General features: G+C 39.2%; 1 protein-coding gene across 2 annotated transcripts in view; it reads right to left on the bottom strand.

The window, feature by feature from the left end:
- Window positions 1-26,915, bottom strand: part of SETBP1 (SET binding protein 1) — a 376,231-nt gene that overhangs the window by 12,574 nt on the left and 336,742 nt on the right. For both annotated transcript variants that reach the window (XM_068563171.1, XM_068563172.1), the window contains exon 5: window positions 15,651-15,821. In XM_068563171.1, the coding sequence (XP_068419272.1) occupies window positions 15,651-15,821 (171 nt within the window). The remainder of the gene's footprint in view (window positions 1-15,650; window positions 15,822-26,915) is intronic.

The following is a 26,915-nucleotide window of genomic DNA, read 5'->3' as shown; positions in this document are numbered from 1 at the left end:
AAATGAAGGGTTTCAGAGATTTGAACTCATTAAAAAAATGCAATGTCTTTTGAAATGCAAGACCATCTGACTGTTAATAAAGGAAGTTGGTTAGTTGAATTTCAACAAAAAAAACCTTTGCTTAATTGATGGACGGGATTGAAAAAAATAGTATTATGTTTTAAGCAAAATGATACACTTTCTCCTTTTGGATCTACGTTTATGTGAAATATCCTTTTAACCTATAACATCTACTAACAAGTTTTGAAACAAACTGAATTTGAAATGAGACCTTCAAATTGCTTAATCACAAGTGTTAAAAAAACCCCAAGATTTTCAAAAAGAAGTATTCAAACTCAATCACTTGGTCCTCTCTGAACATTATTAAAAATATTAATATTAGTATAAAATTTGTTTCATTAATAATACAGTTAAATGAAATTTAAGTTTATTTTAAGAATATTATTTATTTCAGATTTATCTCACCTTTTCAGGTTTACATTTTAAAAGATGAGTACACATATTCTAAATATGTATTTACATGGGGTAACTGTTCAAAATTATGTTACCAATATCACTTCATGATCAAAAATTTGAACTGCTTTAAAGTTTTCCTGTGTTTTTCTAGACTCTTGAAGACTTCATTCATGCAGTATTTAATCCTAGAGGAATTTAACTTTCTATGAGTGCATGGCCTAAGAAGCCATTAAAGCTTCTTGAAGACAGCATGGGCTCTTCTTTGTACCCCTCATAACAAAGAGCACAGCTCCTTTCTCATAGTAGATGCTTGATTAATATTTCCTGCTAGATCATTTCAGATTGTAAATCCTAGAAACCAAAGCCTAATATCATTAATCTTCCTATTCCCTAGAGCACCTTTAATTGAATTGCATGTAATTCCAAGGCAGTCAAGAGTGTCCCATCCATGGGACTCTGGAATGGGATTTGATGCTGACCTCCTTTATTTGGTAAGGCAGTTGTGTGGTCCTGGTCCCTAGGTTTCCAGAATCCTTGAGTTTTCTGACCACAGGGTAATAATGCCAGTCATTTCATGAGCCTGGGTTTTGGACAAACCAGCAGTGGCTTTGGACAGATAAAGGCAGTGGTAACTTGTCTCCAGAGACTAAGATTTGCAGAGACTAAGATGAATAAGAACACTGCCAGGTTGTACAGAGAACCTCTAAGGAAGGGAACCAGGGCTTTGGCCTGAGAAAGCTGGGTGAAGGGAGAGAGTTCAGAGATCAGAGAACTAGAAACAGGGGCAACTGTATCAGCCTCTAAGGTGCACTGTACCTATTATTAGTAGGAATTGCCCAGGATGAATCCACAGAAGAATTTTAACTCTGGGAGTTTTTCTGGGGGTGATACTTATTAGAGTCAGAGTGGCTTGGCGAGGAGTGAATTGTGAGTGGTGGCACTCATAAACTGAGGAATACTAGGGACATTTAACCCCGCTCTGTTTCAATCAACTCTGGCTTTTGTATGTTGCATGTAGCTCAAGCCCTAGCAGACTGACTAGACAACGTGAGAGGCTGGATAGAAATGCAGTTAATGCCAAAAAGTTTGACGCTACATCTGCTGAGTCTCACAGCATGCCAGGTGGTCACACGGCGGGGGTGGTTGCACCCTCTCAAAGGGCTCTTTATATTTCTTTTTTCTTTCCTTTCAAATGTGGCATAGCAGTATCCTTAACCATAAATACCATCCCTTATATAATACTCCAACTATTGTAGATGTATGTTCATACTTGATTGTGAGAGATTTCTTTTCTTTTAAATTTGGAAAAAAAATTAGAAGAACAAAGAATAATTTAACAAACATGCTCTTATGAAAATTTTCACATTTTTAATATTTAGGCTCAGATGAAATAAATCCTTATTGACCGTGCTAGAACTTCAAGAAATACATCAAATGGTTGGTATTCATGTTTTGTTTTCTAACTGGACTTAATAATTGCATTTCTTTACTTAAAACTCAGACTTTTGTTTACAGTCTGTTTACAGTTTGTTTTGTTAGAAAACATATTGACCGGGACATTAGGAGAATGAAGTTCTCATCGTGACTTTTCACCCCTCAGTTCTCTGCCTTCAGACAAATCTCTTAAATTCTTGGCAGGACCCTTACGTCAGAATAAATATGATTCTGTAAAAATAGTTATATACCTCCAATTCTTCTCTGTTCTAGGTAAGATATCCTCAATTCCTTCATCTGTGTCTCATATGAGATAACTTCTAGGCTATATTCCATTTTGATTACCTTCCTCTGGAGATTTAATCATCTGACAAATCCCACCTTAAATTTTGGTGCCCAGAATTGAACTGATTTTCCAAGTATGAAGTGATGAATGCATAAGGCACTACACTTCTATTAATGTTCTATTAATGTGAGCTACATTAAAACAGACAACCAACAAAACAACCTGCATTTTTTTTTTTTTTGCAACAATATCACACGGTTTGTTCATATTAAATGGAAGCTCAATTAACTCTCTTAAACACTTTCATAAGTTTGGCCACCAAACTTGGCCATTGCTATGTGGAATTGGTTTTTGAGCTTAAATGCAAGCCTTCTATTTAAATCTACAAAATTTAATTTTATTGGTTTTAGTCCATTGTGAAAGTCTGGAATCTTATTTTTGTTTTCTCAGAGAGGGCCCAGGTTTGTGAGGTTTCCAGAGAATTTGAATACCCTCATGTCAACCTTCCCTTTAATCCCTTCTGGGCATGATTCATGTGACTCAAGCGCCTGCTACTATTTTTCTCTTTATTGAAGTTTTTCAAAAAAAAAATGTCAATTTATACAATAAAATATCTCTGAATTCTTCATAACACTAGCAAGCAATTTATACCCATTGCTTTAGACTTTCATATATTTTTGTGTCCGGTTAGTAGACAATGGATGTACCACAGAAACAATAACTTTGCATAGCCTACAGGTGTATGCCCAACTCTATTATTTCTGCCAGAAAGGATATTGCATCTGATGTTGGAGTGGGGAAAGAAAAGTCTTACATTTTTCTTTTATCCAGAGGCAATTCTCCTACCCTAGCGGGAAAAAAAAAAAAAAAAAGACAAAAAAAACCCAAAACAAAACAATGCTAGATGTCGTTCCAGTGCTTTCCAATTTCAGCTGGAATTCAGTCAAATAAAGTCCTCTTCCTAAAAGCCATGAAGTACTCTCATTTCAACGTTAATCTTTCTGGTCCCCTGTACATTGCTTATATCTCTCTGATAGCACTTCACATAGTCTGTCCTGTTTCAAGATTATGGGATTAATCTGCATTTATCTCTTCTCTTAAATTGTGTTTTCTTAAGGCACAAGGACCATATCTTAGCCATTCTTATTTATTCTTAGAACAAATATGGATTGAGCCCACTTTGTGCCAGGCGCTGTGCTAGGCACTCAGTTCCAACTTCCTCCTACTGGGGACCAGCACAAGCTCAGCTGACTTACTTGAAATGGAATGAATCCATATGACTCAACCTAAGCCAACACTTACCATCTATTTTGTAAAATCTGTGTGTAAAATAGAAAAGGATTTATTGAAGGGGATCCAAATCACTGTAAATTAAACTAGATCTTCACATATTTTAGCTATTCCCTACTCTCCTCAGAGCACCACTAACTGTTTGGAGTATCCAAGCTATGACCAAAAGCACTGAAGTACTGTGAAATATAGACTGAAATCCAAACCGCCCCATAGGAGAAGTGAAGCTTCGATGACAAAAACAAGTTTGGAACTTATTTAGCACCATTAAGAAAACCAGCTTGAACATTTAAGTCCACCGATTGATTAAAACAATGGGTCCCCTGGGAAAGGGAGGCATGTACATATTATATATAAATTATGTAACACCAGAAACGAGAGAGACAGAGCCAGAGACAGAGGAGGGGTGGGGGGGGGGAAGAATGGTCTTTTCATTGCTGAACATTTGGATCAGAATTATAATGGTTTATTGTGGGAGAGTGGTCACATGCTCTCTTGGCAAATTATATATACATTCAAGTTGTGAGCACTATACCAGTAGGTTGGGGTTTTTGTTGTTGTTGTTGTTTCTATTGCTTTACCTTTTTTTTTTTTTTTTTTTCAAATAGACGCTTGGACAGACTCAACACAGCAAATACTCCTTCTCAATTTAAGATTTGACAATTTAACAGGAAAAAGCTCATTCATCATCTTTCCCTTTTAGAAACCATAAATTATTGGCTCATATACCATGTGGCTTGGATTCTAGGAAAAGTTAGTGTAAACAAACCCAAGTTACAATGAGTGGAGTAAGAGAGTGAGTCATAAACAAAACACAGACATATGCTCTCATATAAATAAGGGCCTGGATCATCAGCTTCCCAAAGTCTGCTTCCCATTAATTACACAACAAAATGAACTTTCCATATGTAAAGCCCAAATCACTTAACTCTGGCAACTTGTACGAGACAAAGACCAGGATTGGACCTAAAAGGCACTGACAAAAACCTGAATTTCAAAATAATGAAAGTTCTCTCAAAATTTTTTCAGGTACTGGAGGACAAGAAAATCCCTTGGAGGAGTGTTTCTGAGCACTGAAACTATTCCCAGCAACCCAGGAACACTGCTTGAGGCTGGTCTGATCCCCTGCTGAATTTAAAGGTAATATCAGGCTTACTCTCTTTTGTTCTCAGCTCTGTCATATTTATGGGGCAAGTCCTGTGTCCAGGCCACACAGGGTGTTCACAGACATTGCTGGAATCACTGAACAGTTGAAATTCCCTCCATCAGTACTTTCTCTCTGTCCTTAGAAATTGTCCATTGGTACACAGACTCACGTTTCCTTATTGTTGTATGAAGGCTATCTGGTCTCTCTTAGTTTAAAGAGGTTTCAAGGAAACAGAACAATTCCTAGGGAAGAGGATTCTTCAACAGGTGAGAAACTTTGAGAGAGATGGTAAGCAGCTAAGTTCTCTCCTTGTGTCTCTTTCGAAAGTAGACCTCATAAAGCAAACTAACAGAGTTATTTACAAAGGACATTAAAATAACAGATGTCACATTTTAGGAGCTTGGGTGGGGGAGTGGGAGAAAATTTTTATTCTTTGCTGGGGGTGGGGTGGGGTGTACGTGTTCTTGGATCATGCATTTACTCAATGATTGTTTTTGTAGCATGTACTCTTTGTGTTGTACCATAGACCATACAAGGTAAGTGGACAACATCATCTCTGCTCTCATATGAAACTATGGGAAAGGGGGAGAACCTAACACTTTTGGAGAATCTATGGTGCAGTCTGCAGTACTTCACATATTTCCTCATTTAATTGTGATCACAACCACGTGAAGACATTACTATCTCTGTTGTACAGAGATGAAAACTGAGACCTCAGAGGTTAAATAATTGCCCCAAAGGACACATCTTAGAAGTCATGGACTCAAAGATTCAAGCAAGGGTTGCCCTATTTCAAAGTGAGTTCATACCATATTTCCTTAAGAAGGCAAAGAAGACAAGGAGCTGGACAAGAAGTGAGAAAACCTGGGTTTCCCTGTTAATTTTCTACTAATGACTGCATCAGAACACCAAATTTCTCTCAGTTTTACAATTTCAAAGGCCTTTTCTAACACCAAATTTCTCTCAGTTTTACAATTTCAAAGGCCTTTTCTAACACCAAATTTCTCTCAGTTTTACAATTTCAAAGGCCTTTTCTAATCGCCAAATTTCATAGTTAAATAACACAAGGTATTACTACAGATCACCTGCCCTACTGCTAGACTAGGCCTTCTTGCATATTGATTTGATCCTGCTGCTTTCTCCAGGTCAAATGCCTTTAAGGGTTCCCTATAGGGAGCCAGACAGCCAATATAATGAGTGAGGTTGGCCAGGATTAGGAAGAAAGGTGGGGGGAATAGGGGAGGGCATGGGAGACTAAAGAGAATATGGCCCATCTAAGGGGGCAAATGTTATTCTGTATCAATCATTGTTGCCAGGTAGGAATCTAAGCCCAAAGTTATCAGATAATATGAGTTTCAAAAAACCAGAACTCTTGATTATTATGTAAATCTTCTGATGTTTACAATCTGCAGATTAATTAATTTAAAAAAATGTATAAGCCTGTGTAGGCCAATCAAAATACAACTGCAGACAGCTATTGGTCCATGGCTTTATTTTGCTATCACTGTCCTTCAGAAGGGTCACCATGACTCATTCTAGAATTTCAGGGACTCTAGGTTCTGACTCCAAACCTCTCTTCCAGCCTCATCTGTCATTATTTCCACATATACTCCTGTCTTAGAGATCTCTGTGCTTTTAATTTGGTCCATCCTTAGAAGGCCATCTCAACTCTTCTCTTCCCAGATCATCTCAGTGTCCTCCAACTCCCACATCTCAGTGTCCTAGTGTAATTAAATTACACCTAGGCCAGTATAATCTCCAGCTTTCCATTGAGAATCTCATCCTGAAAATCCCATAGAACTTCTGAGTGAAGGGAGACATTTATGTGTACAAGTTCCTCCTTCTCTGAATAAACACATACCCATGGACAGATCATCTCAGTGTCCTCTGAACTCCCTTAGTGCCCTTCAGTTGGAAACTAATGATTTCTTGGTTGCTAAATGATAGCTGTTAGTATCTGAGATTGTTATTCAATCTAATAAGTTAAAAATATTACTTGGCCATCTCATGTTTTAGAGTCAGGCCTTCCCAAATAGTGTGAAAGTTCTCCTAGGGAAAGCGCTAATCTTTACGTGTACGTATCATTGTGGCAGGTACTTGAAAAATATCTGACAATTTGTAACAAAGCCTTATAGACCTTCCAGTAAGATGAGCTCAATATGAAGCCCTAACAGGTAAAGGGGGGTTTGACTGTGCCCTGAGATAAGGGTATCTGGGGGAGGTAGTGAGGATAAAACTTCTAAAGATAGTTAATGGGTATTATGACCTGAGTCATAACATGACTAAATTATGACTTAACATGATTAAATCCTGGCATGGCATGACTTCATTTTTAACATGAGAGGGGTCATAAAATAGTGATATATTGCTTTGAACATGGAATTGGTGTTGTTTCATTTCTTTCTCACCACTGCCTAAAAAGCAGAAATTATTTTTCCCATTTCACTGGTAAGGAAACCGAGACTCAGAAGTCTAATTTAGACTGTGACTCACCTAAGGAAATGAATTAAGTACTGCAGGCTATGCAGTAACACTGGTCCTTGAATTCCAAATGCAGTTTTCACTTTACGTCTGTGTGGTAGCCAGAAAGAGTCCAGGTTTCCTAATTCCTAGCAGGTAATATTTGTAATTCAGTTCACTTCTCTGAGCTCAATTTCCTCAGCTGCAACATGAAGGGGTTTGCAGAGATCCGTTCTAGTCTATTCTAATCCAGCCTTGTCTAGTCAATTCTAGTTTAAGCAGCAGGAGAAGGAGGCCCCCTGGGAGGTGCTCTGGGATTATTCCAGTGACCCTCAAAGGTAGAGTGGAGAGGGCTGCAGGTGAGTTATACCTTTCTCTGTGTCTTTCTGTGTGTCTCTTTCTCTTTGTCACACCTGTCTATTCTCTCTAAATTCTCTCTCCAGTCTCTTAGACTGACTTACAGTCTGCTTGGACCACTAAAGATCATTCTTAATGACAGTCATTACACAGTTCTTCCACGTTGCCTGAGGGCATTTCCACAGCAATAAGCAGGAAAGACCTTGTCCCCCTTCTCCACAGCTGGGCTCAGTATGCCAACTTCACTGGAACCAAGAAGTTTTTCAAAAACTCTCCATTAATTACAGGAAACCCAAAGCACTGTTCCCTGTTCTCATTAACACAGTTGCTTTCAGTTGCCACTAAATTATCTCACCACCATTAAACCAACAATCTAATTAGACTTCTGGAAATGGAAAAAGCCAATGAATAAAGCAGGCATGCCACTTTCATCTCAAAACTGATCATAAAATATTGTGCCCTTTTGTTTTCGTCCACATAAAATCTGCCCTGGAAGAGTGTCCTTTCATTCTCTCCTATTTATAAAGAGGAGTTTGAATATTTGATATAAAATGAGTATCTTAACAGAGATTGCTTCATGTTGGGGAGGTTTTATTTCCTGCATTTCTGAGCATGGAGACTCATTACAGTAATCGTACCTGACTCCCCCTGAGTGTGATGCCTCACAGCCAAACCTCCCACTGGGTTTCAATGGAGGTGTGAATGATACTATCACTGGGAAGAAGATAAAATATATTATTATCATTACTCTATTTTTAAGAAGGTCTGACTGTGGCAAGAGGTGGTTGGGAGTATAATCTGTACAAAGCATGCAGAGAAGATAAATTGAGTTAAACTTCTCACAGACATGGCACTTTCTAACCTGTCATTAAGCCTTCTGTCTTTCCTAAAATCTCAGCTCTAGAGAGAGAAAAAATAGTTAAGTCCAGTCCAGGCATGTTTGCTGAGTATCTTCTATGCACCGAGAACTGCACGAGGTTCTTGACACCCAAATACGATTATATGTTGCTTAATAACAGTGTTCCTGGATTTTGTTTCTCTTGTTTTCATCCCATTGAACCCAAGGTTCTGAGAATTCATGGGATACTCAATACTCATTGAATGGGACAAATCTTAAATAGGAAATGGTTGCTGCCCTCAGGAAATCAATAGTCTGAACAGAATGCAAGACTAGCCTATATAAAATAATTAAATTACACCTAGGCCAGTATAATCTCCAGCTTTCCATTGAGAAGCTCATCCTGAAAATCCCATAGAACTTCTGAGTGAAGGGAGACATTTATGTGTACAAGTTCCTCCTTCTCTGAATAAACACATACCTATGCACTACACATACCATGCCACATAGGCTGACTCCTTAACTTGAAAATAATCTTCCCTGGAGGATATCCTGGTGGATTAGCCAGGAGCTAGTCTGCCATTACTGAACAGAAGATTCTGGAGGCCCCAGGGGTCCCTTTCGGGTTGCTCCCTCTGCTGAACAGTCTCAGGATGGTTTGCTCTTTCTGGGGCTGCCATGGAAAATAAAGGCAAATCATTGCCTCTCAGCTCTAATAAATATCATGCTAGAGTATATGTTTTCATGCACCAGATGGTTTTGTGCAGGAAACAGTTGTTGTTCAGTGCATTTTGATTAATACTTAGTGATTAGCTGTTGTTTGCCCACCTCAGTGCTAGGTACTGGGGTTTCAAAGTCAAATAAGACCTGACAATAGGGGAGTGGACAGTGCAGCATGAGACACGGACACTACATTAAATGTAGGGACCAGTGATCAACCAGCTTGTAGGGAGAGGAGCACAGAGGATGTGGTGTCTAACTTGGCCGTGGGGTGATTCTCAAAGTGGGTGTAAGGGAAGCCTTCCTAGAGTTGAAGGCACCTAAGCTGAGTCATGAAGAGTAATCATGAATTAGATATCCAAATAGCTTGAGGAGTGGGTGAAGGAGACAGGAACATTACAGGGTGGAAAATAGGTAATAGCAATAACAATAACAACAACAATAGTAGCAGCAACAATAGCACAAATTTGCTGAACTCTTCCTATGTGTCAGTCACTCTGCTAAGATTTTTCACAAGGATTACCTCATTTATTCCTCACCACAATCCTCTACACTGGGTGGCATGCTTTTCTCCATTTCACAGGTGTGAACACTGAGGACTGAACACCCAGCTGCTTTAGTGCAGTATTGAACTTCCAATGCAGGTGATTGGAAGCAAGAACACGTGTTCAACTAGAGCACCACACAGCCCACAAGTGGTGTCAAGAAAAATGAGCCAAAACTTAGAAACGAGACAAATGGAAGGGTGCATGTCCTTGTGGAGTCTTAGTGTCATCTTACAGGGGATTCACTATCCACTACTAATTAAGCCCCAGATTCTGCCAGGTAATATATTAACTTGTAGGTTTTTGCCCAGAAAATATGCAAATGATTTCTTTCCAGTAGAAAAGATAAGCCCAGAGGTTATAGTTTTATTGTCCATTAGGACATTAACTGAACAATCTTGCTTGGCATTCTTTCTCTAACGCCTACATTCCTGTAATGTCATTTTCTTCTAGTTCTAATTCTTTTTGGACCAGCTATATCACCATGTTGGTTTCCTCATTAAAGAGTTGAATGAATCCTTGACATGAGTTTTTAGTTTTTTGCAAATTACACTCTGACAGTGGGGATTCCAAAGGAGTTTGGTGCTGGCTGACATTTCCAAGGAGATGGGCCCAGATTCTGGAGAATTTGGTGCTTCTTGGGGATGTTTGCAGCCTTAGCCACGGAACAGCTCAGCTTTTCCAGGATGTCCAGTTTAAATCAGAAAAGAGCTTATTTTCTCCTTTTCGGGCAAAAAAAATTGGAAGTTTTTCAGAAGGCCTTTGGTGTGATGGGGTCTTCAGGGAAGCACGGAAGTTTGCAACCCTGCTGGGTCTCTTCATGGCCCAGAGCTAAAGCGAGAGGGCTCATCAAGAACCTCATGTTCAGTAGAACTCGATAGGCAAACAGAGTGATTCTGTGCTGCTTCAAGGTGGCCCGGTAGGTAGCATTTTTCAAACAATTTGAATGATTTGTGTTTAAAATAAAGCTTCATTTTCTCTAGATCTTTTTGAACTTTTTCTGTTGTATATTTTAAGTGATAAATCTGGACTTAGAGAAATTTATTTTACAACTTGATGACTTCTTTGGTTTGTAAACTTATGGCTCTTGGATGTTTCAAATCCTATTAACTTGCACATTCATTTGCTCTATTTTGGTTCTTTTGGAAAGACAAGACTTTTGGCTGAATCTACCCATTATTTTGGTTAGGAACTTCAGATCATGATACCACACAGGACAAAAAATAAATAAATAAATTACTTTACAATTCTGAAATTCCTGTTCACTGCTTTTTGCATTTGTACCTGGATATCATTTCATCTTTTTGGGTCCCTCTCCATAAATGGCAGCTGGTTAACAGAAAAGTCAGGCATCCTAGAATTTGGGAGTTAGAAGCAATTTTCATGATCATTTTTGCTCCAGCTACTAGAATGCTGGATTTCATTTTGATTCCATTAGAATTAAGAATTCACTCTTTAATTTGTAAAGGTAATTTTTTAAGCTTAAAGTTTGGCATCTTGATTACAGGTATCAGCCAGTTCTGATTGGGCTGATAGTTTGGTTTAATAACGAAATGGTTTACCTAATATGTCTTTGCTTTTAGAAGCAAAATGTCTGACTTGTGAAATTTAAATATTTTCACTTACTCTGATCGTTTTAAACAGGGCAGATGACACAGTTTGAGAGAATAATATATTAGCCTTGATACGAAACAGATACAAACTATAAAGTAAGAGCTGTGCTCCCTCCGCTGCCCTTGTCATCTCTAACAGGGCTACACCTTGAGCAGGTGAGATTTGGTGATAGCAACCCTGATACATATCTTTTTTCCTACTTGGATTTAAGATGAGAGACTATCAGTGTGTGTGTGTGTGTGTGTGTGTGTGTGAGGGAGAGAGAGAGAGAGAGAGAGAGAGAGAGAAAACAAGAAAGAAATGCTTTCCTGTTTGCTTGCTTTTCCATTACTACTACTCTAGACTTTTCAGGTGCAGAACCAAAGAAAATTTTTTTTTCTTGGTGTTTTATGAAGTTCCTACAAAATTTGTAATTTACTTAATAATATAGTCTCATCTTAAATATCAATACAAAGTGTGTGTGGGGGGCATGTTTCAGTAGTAAAATCATGCACTCTCTACATATCGCATAACCTCCCTGAGAAGTTACTTCAATGTGTAGAAGATCAGAAAAATAAGGCTGACTTATTCAGGTACAGATTATCTGGTGTGGTTATTCAGTCATTATTAGGACAGTGCAATGGAAGTTATTTCAAATTATGCATCATTTTGAACAAACTTTATTGAAGCTTTCACTGCATTAGCCCTAATTACTCACAATAATGATGCAGTGCTCCCTTGAACCAGACCTCCTTTGTTGTGCCAGGGGACTGCAGCTGATCAATGGCTATTGAGCAGTTTGATCACGAAGGCTGAACTGCTTGAGCACCAGTGGCAGCCACTGCCTTCCCTCCCTCCCAGTAGCTCACAGACTGACATGTTCTCAGTCTGGCCACCCTCTCCTGCAGCAACTCTTCTGTGTCTTCCTCCAAATCAATAACTTCATAATCAGCATGACTCTCAGACTCGGAGAAGCTAAAAAATTGCCTTAAATAAACAAAAATATACATACACACACACACACGAGCTAGAAAAAGACATATTTTTAAGCCTTTGACCCACATTCATTTCTTCCACATTATAATGTTTATAAAATAAGGTGGGAAACCTTCCTTTTTTTTTTTTTTTTCTTTTACCAAAGATTACCTGTTTGAAAAAATACCATTAGGATATAGACTGATCAATTATTTGGCAAGTATTTACCAACAGCTTATCACATGTCTGTCAAAGATTTTTCCATTTGCTTGTTAAGCAGTTCCAATATCAAGCATGTTTTTCTCAGACGTCTCCCATCTTGTTTGGTACAGAATAAACACACAGCTACTGCCTCGTAATCATTCATTTCACTTAGTGATTATTTATTGAGCATCTACTATGTGTCAGGAACTGTACTAGATACCTTAGTTTACATTATTTTAAAATAAAAGTAATTTCAAATTAATTGAATTATTTTAGTATTTAAAAAACTCAATAGGGAATTCCCTGGCAGTCCAGTGGTTAGGACTCTGCACTTCCACTGTCGAGGGCACAGGTTAGATCCCTGGTCGGGGAACTAAGATCCCGTATGTTGTGAGGCGTGGCAAAAAAAAAAAAAAAAAAAAAAAAAAAACTCAATAAATGATTTCTTAAATTAATTTTGCTTTATAAGCCACTTAATTTTACTCTTCTTTCCTTTATCTTCTCTGCACTTGTCTGGGTCTTCAAAACCACTCTGTAGAAATGACGACCTATTGAAAAATGTTGATTTCTTTATATGGCCAGAAGTAATTCTAAATTACCTTACTTATAGTGAAAGATGGGACTCTAAAGAAAACAACAATTAAGTGAGTTGTCTCAGAAATATGTATGATTAATGTACAAGCACCCAATTGAATGAAATCAAACCCAGAACCTATTTATTAACTACCTTCTGTATGTCTGACTCTGCTTAAAGCATCACATTATGAGTTTCACTCACTGTTCTCTAAAAGAAGTAGGAGTCCGTAATTAGGGAGAAAGAAATCTGCCTTTGCTACTGTTGGGCCTATGATAGAAATGAGATTCCACTGGAAATCAGGCAGTAAATCAAGAAATTTGGGTTCCAATCCAACTGCATGACCTCAGGCAAATCTCTGAATCTCAGAAGCATCAATTTCTTCACGTGTGAAACGGGGTATTGGGCATGAGCCCAGGCTGTGCGACCCTAACTCTCTTAGGTTTGTGGGAAGACGTTTGTCTGTGGGGAGTGGAATCTCAGGAAGGTCTGGCCTTCAGCACCTGGAGTAGATCTTTAGCCTGTTTTCCCACAAAAGTTCTGCTCAGCAGCCTAAGACCCGGAAATGGACCAAATCTGTGAAACTCTCATGAGGGTCTCATTTGAGCATTGCCAGAAATAAACAGCCCATTCCTACATCCTGAAACAGGAGAGCTTTGGCTCAGCTCTGATTACCAGAGAGGCAGGTTTAAAAGTTTAATACCCACCTGTTTCTACGCCCATTTGGCATATTTGTAAATTATTGAATGCAAATAGAGGAGGCAAGCCCGTAGAAGCTTGGGATCCCAAGAATGTGTTCTCTCACACAGCATGGAAAAAGGTCAGGGAAGGAAAATAGGGGATCACCTGCCTTTTGCCTCTGGGAAATATCTGTGCTTGGCAAGCAAAGGCGGAAACATGCAGGCTAATTTTTAAATCCATAAAGGGAGGCCAAGGGAGGCCTCCAGAGCTTAACCGACAGGGTTGAGCAAGCAATTATCTGGGTGGGTATGCAGACCTTGGCCCAAATCTTTTGCTCCAGACAAGTGATGAATTCCCAGAGTTCCAGGCATGGCAGCAGTGCCCACTTCTCGGACTCCCTCTATAGGTGTCCTCCCATAAAGGCGCTGCAAGTCTCAGGGGAAGCTTCTTCCCCTTTCCTCTGTGACTCTCCTCCTAGGACCTCTCCTTGTTCTCATTGCTGGCATCGTTTACCTGGCATTTCCATAAAAAAACTTTTCATTTCACACCTAACATGTGAAAGATGTTAATATTCTTGATCATATTTGAGAGATGATCCCGTTTCTTCAGAGCAAGATTTCCCAAGTGCCTGGGAAGAATACCATTTCCAAGAGATGTTAAGAGCTATTCCCAGAAAAATGAGTTTTGTGGTCAGGTAAGGCCATGAAATTCTGTGTCTCACCCTCCTGGAACCTCACAATGCACATTGGTCAATTAAAAGCTCAGAAAAACCCTGCAGAAAGGAAGCAGATGCAGTGTAGCATTCCTCACACTCACCTAACTATGAAAACATTTATCACAAAACACCTACCAATATTTTGTGAAACTCAATTTGGGAAGTGTCATTCCAAATATTTCTTTCTGTTATTTCAGTTGGGCTCATTTTCTAATTACCAATGGTCTCCATGAAGGAGGTAGGTATGTAGCTGAGTTCTCTGCTTAAAGCAAACTGCTGAATTAGAAGATGAGTTTAGGCGAATATCAATAATGAGTGTCTTCTTGGGCTTCTAATCATAATAGGCATTTGTAAATACTGCAATATGCTTAACATTTACCAGTGCATCAATTCAACACATTTTATGGAATGTGCCATCACTCTGTGTGCCATGAAGATAGCAAGAATCTAAATCATGGATTCTATCTCTGAAGTACATACAATTCTGTCATGAGAGAGAAGAAGTTAAATAGAAGCATTTCTCGTGTAGTCTACAAGTGGGTGGTAAATGCATGGCAGAGACACTGGATGCTACAGGCATTCAGAGGAGGTGTGACTCCCTGGGCCTTGAAGATCTGTGAGATGTGAATAGAACCGAGTAAGGCTGTCCTAAAGAAAGGTGTTAAGCCAAGTCCAAGGCCTTCCTTCCTGGCAGTAGGGATGAGCGCGGCAAACTGGGGTTGGTGCACAGGACTGCTGGGAGGTGATGTGGGGAGTAGCGGAAGGCAGAGCATATGGGATGTCTGAGTAAGGCGATTGTACTTTATAAACTGCCAGTGAGGAGTCTGGTGACTATTGAGGAATTCATGACATCATGAGCTAGAATGAATCAAGTCCTCAGGGAAACTCTGATTACCATCTCCCAACCATGGTGAGCACAGGAGGTAGTGAAATGCAGTGGTTGAGAGCATGGGTCTTGGATCTGAGTTGGAATTCTGAGTGTCCACAGGTTCCTGGGGCAAGTTTCCTTCCCATTAGCTTCCTCTTCTGGAATGAAGACACATGTATTTATTTCACAGAGTTATTTTATGAGTTACATGAGATATATAAGGTCCTATATGCAGAGACTAGTAGTTACTAAGGCTTGATAAAGAGTGATTAATACTGTTACTACTACTCACTGACCTTTGCCTCCAGGTTCTGAGATGATCTCCTTCCTTTCTTAGACCTTCTCCCACTTGAAAACTCCAATGCTGAAACAGCTCACATGCTCAGTGTCCGCAGGAGGTTGGCTGAAGAGAGAACTCTTACCTGTACTTAGCAGCAGCACATTCCCAGAGGGCCTTCTCCATGCCCACCTTCCCTGGGGTGAACCCAAAGCATCTGAAGTGCTCACCTGCATCTGATGTTGCTGCAGATGCAGCAAGGAGAGATAACACTGGGGCTGGTGGGATTGCAACACTGTCCACTGCAGCTGGCTTCTTCCTGGTCATCATGGTGGACGCTGAGCCCTCATTCTTACTATGTGCTGCTGTTTGGTCCACTTTTAAGTGGGGACTTGGTATCCCTAAAGAAAATAACCCCAAAGCCTGCAGTTACTTTAAAGAAATAGGAAGACAGACAACATAAAATCTGAAAGTGACCTGAAGAAATCATCAAATGATCTGACCTCCTTCTGGTGCAAGAATGACATTTTAGAATGTTTAAAGGAAACAAAACAAAACAAATTAGCAGCATGACTGGTTTTGGTTTTGTGGCTGAGGTTAGTGGTGACAACATTCCAGGTGGCCTGCCTGAAAGTGGGGGTCGGGGCACAGGCCTAATGAAGCAGTGTAAGCCATCATGCACGCTTTACCTTCCATGGATCAAGAAGCCTGTCTTTACAGAGGTTTTGGTGTGCAGAGCATGGAGGGGAGAAGTTGACCCCACCCTAGTGAGGCTTCTCATCTCATCCAGCTAGGAAGACAAGACTAAATGAAAAGGAAAAACTGGGCAACAAGTATGGGCAGGCCTGTGTGTTATTCATTCCAAGTGCCTGGGGAGTTCTCAGGAGGCAGGGATTTGTGTGGGAAGAAGTAAGGAAAGCCTTCCCAGAGCTCATGCTAGAGCAGCAAGGTCGAAGGAAAGGCATTCCCAGTGCTGAGAAGAGTGTCTGCTAAGTCATGGGTGAGGAATGAAGATGCTTCAGACAAGAGGCCGGCCTTCTGGAGGCAGGAGATGCCCTGTGGGGACTGGTGTGTCACAACAGTGACTGGGCCAAGTAAGAGCTGAACTTGGGGGCCTTTGAGTGTCTGGTCATAATAGTCACAACTTTTTGATGCTGAAAAGCCTGGGTAGACTCTTATGAGGTGCCTCTGAAAGGGCCTGGAAATTTACTACATAACACATTATAAGAACTGTTCTGGAGCCTTGTTTGCTGGGCTCAAATCCCGGCCCTCTTACTTTTCAGCTGTGTGATCATGAGCAAGTTACTTAACCTCTCCAAGCTTCAAGCTTCCTTAACTGTGCAGATGGGATGGAACTGCATTACCTCATAGGGGTGGTTGGGGGCATCCATGATCAATCAAAATAAAGGGCCGAGAACAGTGTCTGGCACATAGTTCATGCTATATAATTGTTTCCTGTTATGATTATTCCTATTATACTGTTATCACTATTATAACCTGCTCCTCAGGCCAAACGGAAACCAGCCAACAAAGGCTCAGTTCTCTTCCTTGACATGACCAAGGATTTCTGGACACCTTGTACATCCCTAGCTGCAAAACAAGTCACTCTCCAACTCATCCAAACATAAGTTCAGAAGCTGGAGGTGTCTGAATCCATGTCAAATGGTCATCTACTCAGAATTTCTTTATTTGTAGGCTACATGCCACTGATAGCAACAACATGAAACAGGTCATATCACGGTAGTTCCTGCCCTTTTTTCCCATCTCAACCAACTTGAGTGACACAGCTCACCTCCACTGAGATCTGCTCACTTTGGCCTAATGGCAGCCCTGTGAAGCATGTAGTGTGGAGGTTACTCTTTTCTTACTTTTATAGATGAGGACAACATATTTCTGAAATGTTAAGAGATAACTTACTAAACTTACTAAACTCATACAGCTCTTAATGTCAGAGCTCAAAGTTTTCAAGCAGCCAGATGCTAAACTCAGGGATCATCTTGGTCTACCTTACCATCTTCCAACTTCTGCCCATGACCTGGTCTACCAACAGCATGCTTCACACTGAGGACACAGAGGGCCTATATCACACCTGGAAAAGGCACCTGTAACCACCTAAGGAAGAAATGCAACAACTTTCATTTACCGTCTACTACCTTCCTCCTACTCTCCATCCCGATCTCTGAAACCTCCACTTGAGGTGCTGTAAATAAAAATAAATTTTTCTTTTTTGATTTCGTATTTCATAGTGTTTGACTATGGGAGTGGACAAACATCAAATTCTATGACAGAGAGACTGCAAGGCACAACCATCAAGAAATCAGGAGGTGCAGCAAACACGTACATGATCCCCGGATGATGCCCGCTTGTAAAATATGCAGGTGTGCCAGGAATACACAAGGTATACACATGCAGTATATGTAAAATGCAAACAGAATCTTCTGCAAGGAGATACATCCAAATAGTTAACCATGGTTATTCTGAGGAAGGAGAGCACAGGGGAGATTAGTGAGGGAGTTTTTACTTTTGCTCCTTAGCCTTCTTTATTGTTAATATTTTTTAAACCACAAACATATATTAAACTCTTTTTCCATTAACAAAATAAGCATAGTTTGGAAAGAATCTAGAAGTCTATCAGAGTATGGTCATCTGGGTAGACTGACTGATGTGCTAGAATAGTGGGCTGCTAACAAATCTGCAATGGGATAGCAGGCCTGAGTCTGATAAGAATTCCCCACCGTGGTACTCCACGCCACCCTGGCCCTGTTCCTGTCAAATGGATGCAGGCGTCCTTTGCACAGCACACCTCCAGAACTCTAAGCTGCCGGAGTTCTATTGGATAACAGCTCCTTTGGAAAAACTCCCTGATCAGTCTGTCCTCTTTGTACCTGTGGACACAGGTGGGACAGGGAGTTCTTTGCTCATATTATTATATGTGCAGGGAATGAACCATAAACAGGATTAGCAGGCAGATATTTAGCTCTCGCTCAGGAACACAGTGATTTCAAGCCATTTTAGTTGTACTCCTTTTCATGCAAATGTTCACAATCCACATCATTCCCTTAAAGCAGATCTGATCACACCTCTATCGGGTGTACTTTGCTACTCAAGTGTTTATGGTACAGAATAAGTTAAAAGGAATAAGATGACACTTAAAACACTCTATAATTCAGATTGTCACTCTTTAGCTATCTTGAAAACCCTAGATAATTTAGGATTTTCTAGATTATAGTACTGTTTGCCAGTTGCCATCCAATGAATTTGAAAACAAATTGAAAAAAAAAAATCCTGATGTTTGCTCAGGCATTTTTCAGTTTTGAAAGGATTAGGGAAACAATCCCAGAGGTAGTATATGTGGGCAAGAATATTAGATAAACGTTAAACAAAGGCTAATATAACAGTACTTGTAATGCATAAACTCTGTCTGAGAGCAGAGGTCTCAGGAGACTGGAATGGGTGACTTCTTGGGAGAGAGCATTGGGCAGGCTGGCCACTGGAAGCCTTTGTTTCTCTTCATTCCAGGTGGCAGCTGATGCTCCACGGAGAGGTACCCAAAGGACCAGAGGAACATGAAACAGTTCAGAACCAAGTTCTCACAAATGCTCAGTGATGGTAGAGTGGTGGGATATTTGGCAAGTTCCTTCCCAGAATGGGCCTGGCTGCTCTCTCCATGGGAGGAAGATTTTTGAGGCTGGAGATCAATCATAAAGAAACCCAGATTCAGCAATGTTCTGACTGGACCACTGAGATGTGGCACTGCTGTTTACACGGGGGCATGAGGAAAAGCAAGGATGGCTTTGATCTGGGAAAGGATCACTATGTCAAATTCGGACAGCAGACTGTATGGAGAGCACACTTGGTAGATGTGTTCAGAGGATCACCAAACCCCAACACAGGACAAATTGTATTGAGGCTTGCATATCTGGAGGCCAGTACATTTTTAAAGGAGGAAATAACAATGCTAAAAACTTTGTGGATCCAACATCTGTTCATAATTAAGACAGAGAAGCCAAAAGGAAATAAAAAAAAGTTAAACCTATATGAAAACATTCTACTATAACCTGTAGACCTCTATTGATAATTTTTAAAACAACTCTTTGAAACTGTGCAGTAGCCTATCGAGGGACAGTCACTCATTTTCAAAGGTAATTTCTCATAGACCGCTTATCCTCTTGAACCTCTACCTGCACACCGTGTTTTCATTAGGGACTTGATTTATGGATTCCACCTCCTTTGACGCAGAAGCTGACTTCCTGTTGCCTTGGTTACTTGGAGCTCAGTTCAAGGTTAAAGTACTCCCAAATCAGAATCAGTGGCAGGCGCTGCATCTAGCGGCCAGGTTATTGACTGCCCCAGGATGTGGAAAGGTCAGAGAAAAAGCACTGTTTACTGCCTTAAGGGTGAGTCAATATTGAGTCAATAGTTTCGATATTTTGATTCTGTTTCTTCCGAAGTAGTAGTTTCTGTTCAATTACCTCTTCCCCAGGTTGCTCAAGGTTACAGGGGTCATGGAGGAAAAGCAGGGTCTGTGGTGGCTGACTTTCCCAGGATATCTTTAATGAGCCCTGTGACCTTGGATAATAAAAACCAGCCTCACCATAGAGTAATTTGTATGTTGCTCTAGGTTTGTAAAGTTAGTTATCTACTTATCTCATTTTCTCTATGGGGAAACAAACTAACAAACAAACCTTTGTGGGACAGTTATTATTTACTCCTTTTTTCTAGATGAGAAACTAGAGGTTCAAGGACGTCAGACAACTCATCTAAAATCACACAGCTGATAAGAAGCGGTAAGAAATAGATCCTAAATCCCGATTGAGTCCTCATCTCATAGTTGCTTTAAAATAAAGGGGCTGATAAAATCATCATCCAGGGATCATACATAATTCATTTTGTAATATCCACTACAGAAAGCAGTATATCTGGAAAATACTATGCAATTATTTTAGGTTTAATTAAAATTTTAATTCTAAGATTGCAAATGCAGATGTTTCCTGGAGACAAAACTTAGGATGGCATAGTGAGAGAGGCTGACACCAGTGGGGTGGTTAGTTCCTTCTGTCACTTTCCTGGCCCTTTCACTGTAGAATGCAGTGCTTGTCATGGACTGAGAGGCATGTTTTGTTGAGCACTCAGTGGTTTTTAATCTTGCAAAGAGCAATGACATGCATTATGCTATTTGCCCCTTGCATCATCCCTGTGGATGACAAGAGGCAGATGGTGACACTCCAAATTCACAAATAAGAAAACCAAGGCACAGAGGACCAGGTGATGTGCCCAAGCTCACATATCACAAGTGTGAAGAAAGCGGTGCTGAAATCCATGCCTCTTGACTCAGTTCAATGTTCTTTTCTGTCCCATGACACATTGACTTTTGGGCAAACCAGTAGATAATATATTTTTCACAAGAGGAAACTCATATTGAAAACTTGATTATAATTCCTTTTCTCATATATTGGCTGTCTGCTCGAATTCTCCCATTGGTATTTTTTCTTGTTTGCAAATGAACTTCAACCATGGTAATAAGGGGATATACGTTACAGAATAAAGTGAATCAAGAAATAGATACACTTGTCAGAGGGCAGACAGCAGAAGCAAGAAGAACTACAATCCTGCAGCCTGTGGAATGAAAACCACATTCACAGAAAGATAGATAAAATGAAAGGCAGAGGACTATGTATCAGATGAAGGAACAAGATAAAACCCCAGAAAAACAACTAAATGAAGTGGAGATAGGCAACCTTCCAGAAAAAGAATTGAGAATAATGATAGTGAAGATGATCCAGGACCTTGGAAAAAGAATGGAGGCAAAGATCGAGAAGATGCAAGAAATGTTTAATAAAGACCTAGAAGAATTAAAGAACAAACAAACAGAGATGAACAATACAATAACTGAAATGAAAAATACACTAGAGGGAAGCAATAGCAGAATAACTGAGGCAGAAGAACAGATAAGTGAGCTGGAAGATAGAATGGTGGAATTCACAGCTGTGGAACAGAATAAAGAAAAAGGAATGAAAAGAAATGAAGAGAGCCTAAGAGACCTCTGGGACAACATTAAATGCACGAACATTCGCATTATAGGGGTCCCAGAAGGAGAAGAGAGAGAGAAAGGACCCAAGAAAATATCTGAAGAGTTTATAGTTGAAAACTTCCCTAACATGGGAAAGGAAATAGCCACCCAAGTCCAGGAAGCACAGAGAGTCCCAGGCAGGATAAACCCAAGGAGAAACATGCCAAGACACATAGTAATCAAACTGACAAAAATTAAAGACAAAGAAAAATTATTAAAAGCAACAAGGGAAAAATGACAAATAACATACAAGGGAACTCCCATAAGGTGAACAGCTGATTTCTCAGCAGAAACTCTACAAGCCAGAAGGGAGGGGCATGATATATTAAAAGTGATGAAAGGGAAGAACCTACAACCAAGATTACTCTATCCGGCAAGGATCTTACTCAGATTCGATGGAGAAATCAAAAGTTTTACAGACAAGCAAAAGCTAAGAGAATTCATCACCACCAAACCAGCTCTACAACAAATGCTAAAGGAACTTCTCTAAGTGGGAAACACAAGAAAAGAAAATGACCTACAAAAACAGACCCAAAACAATTAAGAAAATGGTAATAGGAACATACATATCGATAATTACCTTAAATGTGAATGGATTAAATGCTCCAACCAAAAGACACAGGCTTGCTGAATGGATACAAAAACAAGACCCATATATATGCTGTCTACAAGAGACCCACTTCAGACCTAGGGACACATACAGACTGAAAGTGAGGGGATGGAAAAAGATATTCCATGCGAATGGAAATCAAAAGAAAGCTGGAGTAGCAATATTCATTTCAGATAAAATAGACTTTAAAGTAAAGAATGTTACAAGGGACAAGGAAGGACAATACATAATGATCAAGGGATCAATCCAAGAAAAACATATAACAATTATAAATATATATGCACCCAACATAGGAGCACCTCAATACATAAGGCGAATGCTAACAGCTACAAAAGAGGAAATCGACAGTAACACAATAATAGTGGGGGACGTTAACACCTCACTTACACCAATAGAGAGATCATCCAGACAGAAAATTAATAAGGAAACACAAGCTTTAAATGACACAATAGACCAGATAGATTTAATTGATATTTATAGGACATTCCATCCGAAAACAGCAGATTACACTTTCTTTTCAAGTGCATACGGAACATTCTCCAGGGTAGATCACATCTTGGGTCACAAATCAAGCCTCAGTACATTTAAGAAAATTGAAATCATATCAAGCAACTTTTCTGACCACATTGCTATGAGATTAGAAATAAATTACAGGGAAAAAAATGTAAAAAACACAAACACATGGAGGTTAAACAATATGCTACTAAATAACCAAGTAGTCACTGAAGAAATCAAAGAGGAAATCAAAAAATACCTAAAGACAAATGACAATGAAAACACGACAATCCAAAACCTATGGGATGCAGCAAAAGCAGTTCTAAGAGGGAAGTATATAGGAATACAATCCTACCTCAAGAAATGAGAAAAATCTCATATAAACAACCTAACTTTACACCTAAAGTAATTAGAGAAAGAAGAACAAACAAAACCCAAACTTAGTAGAAGGAAAGAAATCATAAAGATCAGAGCAGAAAAAAATGAAATAGAAACAAGAAAACAATAGCAAAGATCAATAAAACCAAAAGCTGGTTCTTTGAGAAGATAAATAAAATTGATAAGCCTTTAGCCAGACTCATCAAGAAAAACAGGGAGAGGACTCAAATCAATAAAATTGGAAATGAAAAAGAAGTTACAACGGACACCGCAGAAATACAAAGCATCATAAGAGACTACTACAAGCAACTCTATGCCAATAAAATGAACAACCTGGAAGAAATGGGCAAATTCTTAGAAAGTTATAACCTTCCAAGACTGAACCAGGAAGAAATAGAAAACATGAACAGACAAATCACAAGTAATGAAATTGAAACTGTGATTAAATATCTCCCAACAAACAAAAGTCCAGGACCAGATGGCTGCACAGGTGAATTCTATCAAACATTTAGAGAAGAGCTGACAGCCATCCTTCTCAAACTCTTCCAAAAAGTTGCAGAGGAAGGAACACTCCAAAACTCATTCTACGAGGCCACCACCACCCTGATATCAAAACCAGACAAAGATACTACAAAAAGAGAAAATTACAGACCAATATTACTGATGAATACACATGCAAAAATCCTCAACAAAATACTAGCAAACAAAATCCAACATCACATTAAAAGGATCATACACCATGATCAAGTGGGATTTATCCCAGGGATGCAAGGATTCTTCATTATATGCAAATCCATCAATGTGATACACCATATTAACAGACTGAAGAATAAAAACCATATGATCATCTCAATAGATGCAGAAAAAGCTTTTGACAAAATTCAACACCCATTTATGATAAAAACTCTTCAGAAAGTGGGCATAGAGGGAATCTACCTTAACATAATAAAGGCCATATACAACAAACCCACAGCAAACATCATTCTTAATGGTAAAAAACTGAAAGCATTTTATCTAAGATCAGGAACAAGACAAGGATGTCCACTCTCACCACTCTTATTCAACATAGTCTTGGAAGTCCTAGCCATGGCATTCAGAGAAGAAAATGAAATAAAAGGAATACGAATTGGAAAAGAAGAAGTAAAACTGTCACCATTTGCAGATGACATGATACTATACATAGAGAATCCTAAAGATGCCACCAGAAAACTACTAGACCTAATCAATGATTTTGCTAAAGTTTCAGGATACAAAATTAATGCACAGAAATCTCTTGCATTCCTATACACTAACAATGAAAGATCAGAAAGAGAAATTAAGGAAAAAATCCCATTCACCATTGCAAGAAAAAGAATAAAATACCTAGGAATAAACCTACCTAAGGAGGTAAAAGACCTGTACTCAGAAAACTATAAGACACTGATGAAAGAAATCAAAGATGACACAAACAGATGGATAGATATATGATATTCTTGGATGGGAAGAATCAATATTGTGAAAATGACTATAGGACCCAAAGCAATATACAGATTCAATGCAATCCCTATCAAATTACCAATGGCATTTTTTACAGAACTAGAACAAAAAATCTTAAAATCTGTATGGGTACACGAAAGACACCGAATAGACAAAACAATCTTGAGGGAAAAAAAATGGAGCTGGAGGAATCAGACTCCCTGACTTCAGACTATACTACAAAGCTACAGTAATCAAGACAATATGATACTGGCACAAAAACAGAAATATAGATCAATGAAACGGGATAGAAAGCCCAGAGATAAACCCACGCACCTATGGTCAACTAATCTATGACTAAAGAGGCAAGGATATACAATGGAGCAAAGACAGTCTCTTCAGTAAGTGGTGCTGGGAAAACTGGACAGCTACATATGAAAGAATGAAATTAGAATACTCCCTAACACCATACACAAAAATAAACTCAAAATGGATTAAAGACCTAAATGCAAGCCTGGACACTATAAAACTCTCAGAGGAAAACATAGGGAGAATACTCTTTGACATAAATCACAGCAAGATCTTTTTTGACCCACCTCCTAGAGTAATGGAAATAAAAACAAAAATAAACCAATGGGACCTAGTGAAACTTAAAAGCTTTTGCACAGCAAAGGAAACCATAAACAAGACGAAAAGACAACCCTCAGAATGGGAGAAAATATTTGCAAACGAATCAACGGACAAAGGATTAATCTCCAAAATATATAAACAGCTCATGTAGTTCAATATCAAAAAAACAAACAACCCAATCAAAAAATGGTCAGAAGACCTAAATAGACATTTCTACAGAGAAGACATACAGATGGCCAAGAGGCACATGAAAAGCTACTCAACATCACTAATTATTAGAGAAATACAAATCAAAACTACAATGAGGTATCACCTCACACCAGTTAGAATGGGCATCATCAGAAAATCTACAAACAACAAATGCTGGAGAGGGTGTGGAGAAAAGGAAACCCTCTTGCACTTTAGGTAGGGATGTAAATTGGTACAGCCACTATGGAGAATAGTATGGAGGTTCCTTAAAAAACTAAAAACAGAATTACCATATGACCCAGCAATCCCACTACTGGGCATATACCCAGAGAAAACCATAATTCAAAAAGACACATGCACCCCAATGTTCATTGCAGTGCTATTTACAATAGCCAGGTCATGGAAGCAACCTAAGTGTCCATCGACAGACGAATGGATAAAGATGTGGTACATATTTACAATGGAATATTATTCAGCCATAGAAAGGAATGAAATTAGGTCATTTGTAGAGAAATGGATGGTCCTAGGGACTGTCATACAGAGTGAAGTAAGTCAGAAAGAGAAAAACAAATATCGTACATTAATGCATATATGGGGAATCTAGAAAAATGGTACAGATGAACCGGCTTGCAAGGCAGAAACAGAGACACAGATGTAGAGAACAAACGTATGGACACCAAGGGGGGAAAGCGGGAGTGGGGGTGCTGGTGGCATGAAGTGGGAGATTGGGATTGACATATATATATAGTAATATGTATAAAATAGATAACTAATAAGAACCTGTTGTATAAAAAAAATAAATAAAATAAAAATTTAAAACAAGAAATAGATAACCTTGGGATTTGGAAAACAATATTTTTCTGTGCCAAAGTCAATAAAAGTGTTATTTTTTGTTGCATCACTTTATTCATTAATTGAACAAATATTTATTGAACATCCACCATACCAGGGACGTGACACTGGTCTAAGCAGTGAAGTCCCTAAGTTTTCTAAGAATTACATTCTAATAATCTCTGCAGAGCATAAAGATAGCTGTTACTTTTTATAAGGATACTGAAAGATCCTAAAGTGCCTTTTTAACCATCAAAATACAGAGGCTTTGCTACCCATACAGAATCTTTGGGTGAATTTGTAAAAGCCATCCCACCTAGGTGGAGATTCCCAAGGACCCAGCTCTTAGCAAAGAGAGGGCACCATTGTAAAAGTTAGATTAAGTTATGGCTTCCTGTGTGCACATGCACCCCCACTGCTCATGGTTTGGAGAGAGGAGCATGCACTGGATTTCAATGCCTTTCTCCCCTCGAGCCAGGTTCCTACAGAAAGTGAACTACTTGCTCAATTGCAGGTGGTGGTCCTATCAACATGTGTTTTGTGTCAAATGAGTTTTACTTCATTTTGGGACCTTGAGAGATGAAATTCAGGCAAGGTCACTTGTAAGTAGGATGCTATTCAGTTAGCCTGGAGTCAATCATTTAAAAATCAATAGATATTTGAGTGCTGCACAGCACAACTCAGAAGATGTGATCTCTGTCTTTGTAGAGAAGGTTTAGAAGTGGAGAGTGGGATAAGACAAAAACACTTACAAAACTGATAAACCAAATGAGACAGGAAGCCAAATGAGTCCTCCACAAATTAGGAGGAAAATGAGATCTCAGTGGGATCTGAGGT

Source organism: Eschrichtius robustus, chromosome 14 (genome assembly GCF_028021215.1).
Source record: "Eschrichtius robustus isolate mEscRob2 chromosome 14, mEscRob2.pri, whole genome shotgun sequence".
Classification (NCBI taxonomy): domain Eukaryota; kingdom Metazoa; phylum Chordata; class Mammalia; order Artiodactyla; family Eschrichtiidae; genus Eschrichtius; species Eschrichtius robustus.
This window is presented reverse-complemented; position numbering and strand designations above follow the sequence as displayed.